Below are 9,441 nucleotides of genomic sequence, written 5' to 3'. Positions count from 1 at the left end.
TGACCTCGTGATCCGCCCGTCTCGGCCTCCCAAAGTGCTGGGATTACAGGCTTGAGCCACCGCGCCCGGCCTACACTTTTTAATTATACTGCACTGTCCCTTTTTTGGGCAGGGAGTGCTGGGAAGGGTTTTGCCAGATTTATCAAAAGAAAACCAAAAAGCTAGGATGACCAGTTAAATTTTAATTTAAGATAATGCATTTTTTGACTGTTATACTGATGTCCCAAATATTGCATGGGATATACTTGAATTAAAAATTATTCATTGTTTATCTGAAATTCAAGTTTAACTGAATGTTCTGTAATGTATCTGGCAACCCTAATTCTTCTTTCTCCTGCTTCCAGCTACCAGCTAGTTCTGCCCACAGCTTGCTCTTTAAAGGCTGGGCGCGGTGGCCCACGCCTGTAATCCCAGCACTTTGGGAGGCCAAGGCAGGCAGATCACGAGGTCAGGAGATCCAGACGATCCTGGCTAACATGGTGAAACTCCATCTCTAGTAAAAATACAAAAAAAACCCAAAAGTTAGCCGGTGAGGTGGCGGGTGCCTGTAGTCCCAGCTACTAGTGAGGCTGAGGCGGGAGAATGGCATGAACCCGGGAGGCAGAGCTTGCAGTGAGCTGAGATTGTGCCACTGCACTGCAGGCTGGGCGACAGAGTGAGACTCTGTCTAAAAAAAAAAAAAAAAATTAGCTAGACATGGTGGTACGTGCCTCTAGTCCCAGCTACTTGGGAGGCTGGGTTGGGAGGATGGCTTGAGCCCAGGAGGTTGAGGCTGCAGTGAGTTGTGACTGTGCCACTGCACTCCAGCCTGGGTGACAGAGTGAAATCTCTCTCAAAAACACAAAACATACACACACGCACAAATGGTGAGGCCCTGTGGGACCAGCTGTGCTGCTGTGTCTCTAGCCTGCTGAAGGGACAATGAATTCTTCTGCTCCAGAGGGCAGAGCCCGGGACAGCTGCCAACTCTGTACCTTCCATGTAACACTGGGCAGGTCTGTTCCCTCTCGGAACCCTCTGTAAATGGAAGATCCAGTATTAGGTACTATGTAACTGCAAGTCTCCCTGAAGGCCCTAACTTTGCTAATTATTTCTTCTCCCTTTTTCATGTCTGTCGGGCTGGACCTGGCCAAGGATGAAACCCAGTCTATGGTTGTGCTGTGTGAGCAGAGGACATGCAACACCTGGGGCAGGGAACCCAGGGGAGCAGTGCTTGTCAGAGGCTGAGGGGAGGAGGCTGGGCAGAAGGAGCACTCAGAGGCTAGGGGCTGAGGCCGCTGGGAAATGAGCCACTGACAGATTTTTTTTTTTTTTGCGATGGAGTTTTGCTCTTGTTGCCCAAGCTGGAGTGCAATGGTGCGACCTCAGCTCACTGCAACCTCCGACTCCTGGGTTCAAACAATTCTTCTGCCTCAGCCTCCCAAGCAGTTGGGATTACAGATGCAAGCCACCATGCCCGGCTAATTTTGTATTTTTAGTAGAGACAGGGTTTCACCATGTTGGTCAGGCTGGTCTTGAACTCCTGACTTCAGGAGATCTACCTATCTTAGCCTCTGAAAGTGCTGGGATTACAGGCGTGATCCGGCCCTGCCATTGACTGTTTTTATTCTCCAGAGGCGGCAGCTTGCTGAGCATTCAGACCCAGGCTCCCAGCCCCACCTGCACTGAAAGGCTCTGTGATTTCAGGCAAGTTCCTGAACTGGGGCAAATGCCTCAATTTCCTCCACTGCAAAGGGGACTAATGCTTACCACGATGTATCTAAAGTGCTCGGCACGTAGGAGGGGCTTAATGAAGGGCTATTATTGCTATTGTTGGTATCCTATTTTATACATATATCCTTCTGGAAAAAACCTCTTGAAGAAAGCAAACCCCTGAAAGGACAAACACATTTCAGGCCCTCTCTGAGCTTCGGCAAAGAACACAACACATTCCAGGCTGCCTTCGTTCCAGCTAAATTTTATTTGTCGGATTTTTGACAGACGTCTAAATTATACATTGAGTTTTCCACATGACCAAACACCACATCTCTTCCTTTGATTATCATTTTCAAAAGGGATTATAAAAAAAGAACCTTTTGATGGATCAGACTGAACCCTGAAACCACATGGAGTGCAGAGCTAAAAATAAAAGGAAGTAAGAACTGGTCCCCGAGAAGGAAAGGAAAGGGAAATCAAAGCAAACTCTGACGGGAATGGAGAGACGAGTCCTGGTGGGGGTGACATGGTGTCACCCTCCAGACCAGGCCAGAAAAGGAGCGGCCAACAGTGAGGGTGGGGCGCAGAGTGGCACAAAAATAGCCACTACTTTAGTCCAGAGGGGAATAAAGAAATTTGTCAAAAGCCAGGAGAGAGAAGTGGAGACGGAGGGAGGGAGGAAGGAAGGGGGCAGGACCGTGTCCTCCCAGCAGCCGTGGGAGCTGCAGACTCCTTTAACCCTGGCACATTTCTAACCGCCGGCATAATCGCTGACTTTCAGCTGTGCACCGACATGTTCCCCAGCTCAGCCCACATCAATGACACCCTTGTTTCCATAGTAACCAAGGGAGAGTGAAGGGGAAAGGGTGTGTTGCACTGGGTGCAGGGAATCCAGCCAAAAGCAGCCACACGGGGTAGGTCGGGAGGAGGGGAGGGCTCCAGTTTTTCCCACAACTGGCTTGAGCACATATCAGGAGCACACCCCCAGGCCTCGCCTGCCCTCCGGCCTCCAGCCCTCTCCCCCGCACATTCAGATGCAATTGTGTGCAGGGCAAAAGTCTCGCTAAGACTTAATGGGGACGGGAGGAGGAGAAAAGGGGTCTCCCCTTTCCAGCTTCAAATTCTGTCTTCTGGTCAGGGGGCAGGAGTGGGCAGGGAAGAGGCAAGAGGGCTTTAAAAGCATTTTGTTTTTAAATGGGAGCTTTCAAACTCTGCCTTTTTCAGGCTTCTCTCATCTACCCCAGAGCCCCAGGAGGGTTCAAAAGGGCTCAAAGGGAAGATGAAAGCGTGTGACATCTGCAGTGTCTCTGTGTCTCTGCAGCTGAGGAGCAAATCGGAACATTTATAGAGGCCGTTATCAGAGGAGTGGCTTCTGCCTGCTAGCAGAGGCCTTGGGAGGGCTCTTTAAAACAGTCCCTTAAATTGGTGGTAAAAGAACAAAAATATTTTACAGACACCCCACCGCCAGAGTCAAAGTTCCATAGTGCAGTGTTCCAAAATTGCAGACCTCCAAGCAGGCATTTTGCCCGTCAGATAACTTGTCCCTGATGAACTATTCGGAAGAAAAAACAATTTTCAAGTGCTAGAGCCACATTTGCAGCCTGGTAGAAGGGGGATTTCTGATTCCTTATAATTCTGTGTTGCCTCTGTTCAAAGTAGGAGAGGAGCCTGGGTGAGCCAGAGAAGCCAGTGGAGGAGATTGCAGAGAGCAGCTAGCTCTGCGGTTTAAAAAAAAAAACCCTCACTTTCTTTTGTTTTGCAAGTCCTTACAGGTCTGTCCACAGCAACTCCGGGGCACCTTTTCATGGCTGGCTTTAATGACTTTCACGCCAGACCGCTTTTGAAGCTGGCTATGCCTCAGTCTCTGCTGCATACTCTTAGCCAGAAAAAGCTGGGTACCGAGGGCCAGGGGCTGCAGTGGCCCCTTCAGTCTGCTCACATGCCCTGATGGGCTTGGGAAGGGCCACCTCCCAGGATGAGAAGGCAGCTGGCCCCCAGGAACCCACCAGTCACTGGACAGTCTCTTATTCATTCTCTGAAAACCCCTGAGCTCAGGCACCAGAACAGAGTTTAATTCAGCAGCCGGGCAATGCTCTGGCCTGTTTCCCCATGTTTGAAGCTGAGGATTTCTGAGGCTCAGGGAAACAAGCTCATTTTGAGGGGCAGGAGAAATGTTCTGCTATTCCTCTCCAATCAATCAACAGAGGACAGACATTCTGCTGCAGAGAGGCAGAGGAGCCCAGCAGCTAGGGTGACTCTGGCTTCCCTGGACACGACCCCTGCAGTCACACATACACCCATGTCCTTCCCAGCAGCAAACCCTCTCCACCCAGGAGCATCCCACACCACCAAGTTGCCAGCACTGTAAAAATTGATCTCTCTAAAAATCGATCTGCCTGGCTTTTCTCAGTGGAGCAGGTTCATGGTAAGCTGCATTTATTTCTAAAATCTGATAGCAGCAGCCTATTGTGATCGTTTAAACACAGAATTCTTTGAGCTTTAGAAATCCCATCTATAGGATGGCCACGGAGAAGCCAGCTAATCTCAGAGTCGGCTGCTCACTGCTCCACTGAGCTGGAGAAAGCCTGTTTACGCTAGCCTGAGCCCTCGGTGTGAGAGCTTTTAAGGACCTTGTAATTTTCTGGAATTAAACCTCCCACCTCTCCTTACATTCCAGATGTCATTACAGTCAAAAAGTCATAAGAATTTGCTTCTCTGTGGCTGGCTGGGGTGGGGGCGGGGACAGGGGGTGGGTGGATGGGCCGTATGTTTCTGTAGCGACTTGTCTGCAAAAAAGGGTTTTTTTTTTTTTTTTTTTTTTTTTTCTTTTCCAAAGAGTGAGGATTACATACGTAGTCTCTGACCTGCAAGACGATGGGATAGTTTAATTATCTGCCTTTTCTCCCCCCACCCCCACCCAGCAGCTTCCTGCCGGACAGACTGAAGCCTGGCTGGGCTGGTGATGGTAAAAATCACTGACAGCAGCAGCAAACACTGTCTGTGGTTTCAAAACCATGGAGGGAATGCAAGGGACGGGTCAGTAAATAAATGAACTCAGCAAAGCTGCTGCTTCCTCTTTTTCTTTTTTCTTTTTTTTTTGAGAGGAAAAAAAAGCCCACTGGAATTGTCTAAACTGCAATGCAATCTCTTGCTCATTTAAAAGATCTCATTTTCTAATCATGTGCTTTCAGCCACTTAATACTATTTCAATTCTGCAGAGGAAATAATGTAATTCCTTTATTTGAAAAATGATCCTGAACCTCAGAGATCAGTTAAACCTACTGCTGGAATGGGGGTTCTTTCTCAACTGTGTTGTTCCCTCTCTTCAAACAGCTGTAGCTGTACACAGATGGAAAAACATTTGGTCAGAAAGCAGCAAATTAGTGTTTTTCAGGACTGAATTCGGCTCCCGCAGCTCCCGCGTCTCCATTCGTCTAGATTTTATTTCTTCTTTGCATTGACATTTTTGCAGACCCAGTTCATGCCATCCTTTGAGGGAAATGGGCAGAGAAAGGCAGTGTTAGTTGGAAGAAAAGCGCCACACACTCCAGCCTGGAGGGGCGGGCGGTGGGGGTCCCAGGCCCTCCCTCCCAGACCGCCAGCTTTAGGGAGTTTGCTTGGCTCAGGGGCCCACCTCGGTGACCAAGGACAGTGACCTCCCAGGAGGAGGAGGAGGAGGGAGGTCTCTGAGAGCACAAGAGGGAGATGGGAGGGGAATGCCCAGCGCCTGAACTTGAGATGGGTCCTCAGGAACTCCCTCTGAAAAAATAAACACATCTGCCTGCATCCAAAGCCTGATTGAGGAGCTATCAGGAACGATTCCAGCCATTTTTGGCTTTTTCTAAAAGCTGACCTTTGCTAGGGCATTACATTCAATAAGCCACCCTTCTGGTGCCCCAGTGTGTTTACAGTGTGACAGTGTACACTTGGGTTAAATTAAATTTCTTTTTGGAAAAACAAACCCACTGCAGTGAGTGTTGAGAGTCACACACCAGGGCGATGTGCATTTACTTCTCTTCCTGCAGCACCACAGATAGGTTTAAAAGGGTCTGGCCCGCTTCTTATAGCTTTAAGCACCAGCATCCAGAGGGACTGGGGAGAAGGTTCCCTTAAAGGCACAATGACCTTGAAAGCGCCCTCTCTTAGAAGGCTGCAGAGGGACCCAGGTAAAAACCACACAATGCCTACAGCCACCTGGCAGGCGGCACAATTCCTGTGGATGCCAGGCCTGTCAGAGGTGAACTCCTTCTCAACCCCCTTTGGAGCTAGCCCTGGACACTGTGCCCTTCCCTAGAGTCTCCCCAACCTTTAAGAGTGTGTAGAGTTTCCTCAGAAGCCCAGAACAAAATCCAAGGCAGCTGCTGCCATGAGTCCTTCCCGTAACAGAGGCTCACAGAGGTCCCAGCTACATCTGCACACATCAGCCATACTGGACACGCCACTGAGTCCCACATTTCCTGTGGCCATGGATCTAGCTGCTGAACCTGAACAGCTGAGACAGCTTACAGTAATAAATATCAGCTGACACCCTTGGCCATTAGGAACATTAATCCCATAAACAATACATCACTGCAAAACAACCAGCAGGCATCCTCTCTCCCGGCTCATCTGACCGTCACCTGAATTTACAGTGATTACAACTTCACCAGTTGCTGTCAGCGCACTTGGGCAGCAGAACCAGATAATCTGACGGCTGTCCCAGAGCCGACCTCTGACCTTTGCCAAGATGAGGCCACAGTGTAGAAAGCCCGAAGGTGGACAGCACCTGGCGGCAGCAGGGGGAAGGGCAGAGGAATGCCGAGGTGGGAGAAAGGGGGAATCCAAATGCATCTCTAATTACAACGGGGTCAGCTACTAACTCTGAGAAGCTAAGGCCAATTTTAAGACCATTTTATGAAAAGGATTAATTTAAAGAGAAGCATGTTTAATTTTAGTAGCTAATTGGTTTCCAGAAAAAAAAAAGATCACCTGCCAAGAGACAAAAAAGATTTTACAAATAAAAGAGGGATGAATAAGATACGCATCTTCTCTCGCCTGGGAAGCTGAATAGATCGGCACTTACACGGCACTTTCCACCTTCAGGCGCTCGCACAAGCACTCCAAGGTGGGCACCTCTCCTCTGTGGAGGCTCGCAATCAAACCGTCTTCTCAGAGAAATCAAGTACAGTGTGCCCACACTATGTGAACAGCGCTTTGCCTTTTTCTTGCTTTATGGCTGATTAAGGAGAGATTATTGCAAGTAACTGAACACGAATGCAGGCAAAGAGATAGGAAAAATATTTACTCAGCTGCAGGAGCCCAAAGCAGAAGGTGGAGGGTGCGGGGTGGTTTTATACCAGGTCTCTGTTATGGAGGCAAAGGAGGGTTCAAACGGCAGAGCCCTGCTGAGGGGCAGTATCTGGTGTCTCCAGATGCCTGTGAGGACCAGCCATGGTGAAGTCCTTCCAGCCACTGTCCTGCCAACAGAGGGCGCGTGGAGGCCAGTCCCTGCCAGCTGACCCCCAGCCTGGGCCCCTGCGGCTGCCACTGCAACCCTGAGTGTGCGAAGCACAGGGAGTGTAAACAGAGGCCCCTCTAATCTGAAGCGGCTAGGGCTTGGGGAGTGGCATCTTTCTTGTGCTAGCCAGAAGAGAACTGGGCTGGAAGTGGGAGGGGAGGGAAGGGGAGGCATTGGCCAACAGTGGTACCTCCTCAATCACGTGGCTGTGGATCTAGCTGGGGCAAGCTTTGTCAATCACATCGGGGCAAGCTTTGTTAAGCTGCCTCCTGGAAAGGAAAGGCAATGGTGGTGCCCAAGCTCGCCCAGGGGAGGCTCCCATCAGACTTGCTGGAGGTTATATTCCCAGAACCTAACATGATGTCTAGCCCACAGCCCACTTAATTCACATCTTTTAAGTCAATCCTTGTAGAAGCCTGTGAAGTAGATGCTAGTGTTATTTCTCTATCACAGTTGAGATGAAGGCACAGGACAGAGCAGGGCAAGGGCAAGCTGTGGTGCCCAGCGTGGTGCTCCAAAGCTGCTTACCAGTTCTCCATGGATGTGGGTACCTGCCAGGTGAAGGCTCTGCCCCAAGCTTAGAGAGGAGCTGGGAAGCACCCTGAAGACAGGAAAGGGAGGAATTCTAGTTTCATCCTCCTCATGACTTCTGCTGAACGCAGGCGCCTGAGACTGGAGTAGCCCCAGCCAAGCCTCCCTGCAGCTCTGATAGTGCCAGAGGCTGTTATGGGCCGTTCAGTTCTCAAGATTCCTGGGCTGTGGGTATCTGTGTATGCAGAGGCCTGGCTATCTACCTGGCTGCACAATCCTCATATATTAACCATCCACCCAGACCACCACCTCCAGTGGAAATGCTACATTTAGAGACAACATACTTGCAAGAGGAGGAACCTTCTGCTTCTCATGTTTAAATAAATGTTCCACACTACTCTTGCTTTCATCTGGCAAGGAAGGTTTTTTTTTTGTTTGCTTTGAGATGGAGTCTTGCTCTGTCGCCCAGGCTGGAGTGCAGTGGCATGATCTCAGCTCACTGCAAGCTCTGCCTCCCAGGTTCACGCCATTCTGCCTCAGCCTCCTGAGTAGCTAGGACTACAGGCGCCCACCACCATGCCTGACTAATTTATTTGTATTTTTAGTAGAGACAGGGTTTCACCGTGTTAGCCAGGATCGTCTCAATCTCCTGACCTCATGATCTGCCCACCTTGGTCTCCCAAAGTGCTGGGATTACAGGCGTGAGTCACGGTGCCCAGCTTTTTTTTTTTTTAAACAGACAACTGAGAAAAGGTGATCATTTACTTGAAGTAGGTTACTGCTCTGCTTCTAAAGAAGGAAATGAACTCATAGGTTTGTTTAATGGTTGAACTTTAATTGTTAAAAACTGGTTTGACCAATTTTCTGCACATTTGATCTTCATTATGGGGATGACAATCTTATGGTATGAATAGTCCTCCCTTCCTTCCTTCCCCGGACCCTCCCCTGACCAATCTTGCTGAAACTGAATTTGAATTGATTAGCTTCAGTCAATAACAGAGACTAAAGAGAGACATGGAATTACAAATACTAAGCTTTGGCCTCCCAGAGAGGAAATACAGTTCCCAATGTCACAATATTATTCTCTCCTATAACCACTGGGAGAAACAGCAGGCCACCCCTAAGCATACAGGGGAAACTCACTCCTCCCAGATCTCTGCATCCCAGAAGTTAAGGTGCACTGCTTCTTTCCAAGGGAAGAGTGGTCTCTGACTACGCTGCTCTCTTAAATTTGATCTCTGTATACTGTATCCATCACCGCTCAGTAGTTGGAAGGAAGCAGTGGCAGCCATGGCTGGGTGGGCCTGGTTTTTAGAGCCATGCTGGTTACGTGGTCACAGCAGTAATTGCTTTAAGATGACGAGGTGCTTGGATCCTTGCTGAGCAATGCAGCCTACCCCATTGTGCCATCAGGCCCCCACGGTCAAGGAGCAGCTGGATGCTGCATACATCAAATATGGCTCGCTATTAGTTTTTTTTTCTGGTGACAAAGGGCATTGCATCAGAGAGGTAGCGAAATCGAATGTCCTGAGACTGCTTTCTTAGTCTCCAGAAAGGTTTGAAAATTTAAAAATAAACCTGAGGTCTGACTCACAGGTAATAAGCAGTTCCAGATATACCTGGAGTCAATAACAACTGATGCCAGGCCTAGAAAAAAGTGGTAAATGTCGTTTTTCTTTTTTTTTTTTTGAGGCGGAAAAAAAAAATAAAAAAAAAGC

General features: G+C 49.1%; 1 protein-coding gene across 1 annotated transcript in view; it reads right to left on the bottom strand.

Annotated features, from left to right (window-relative positions):
* Window positions 1–1,941: 1,941 nt before the first annotated feature.
* The window catches only part of ARL3 (ARF like GTPase 3), a 49,132-nt gene continuing 41,632 nt past the window's right edge, over window positions 1,942–9,441 (bottom strand). Inside the window, exon 6 of the mRNA XM_017851689.1 lies at window positions 1,942–5,184. Coding sequence (XP_017707178.1) covers window positions 5,137–5,184 — 48 coding nt within the window. The 3' untranslated portion in view covers window positions 1,942–5,136. The remainder of the gene's footprint in view (window positions 5,185–9,441) is intronic.

This window comes from Rhinopithecus bieti, unplaced genomic scaffold, assembly GCF_001698545.2.
Source record: "Rhinopithecus bieti isolate Rb0 unplaced genomic scaffold, ASM169854v2 scaffold_31787, whole genome shotgun sequence".
Taxonomy (NCBI): Eukaryota; Metazoa; Chordata; class Mammalia; order Primates; family Cercopithecidae; genus Rhinopithecus; species Rhinopithecus bieti.
This window is presented reverse-complemented; position numbering and strand designations above follow the sequence as displayed.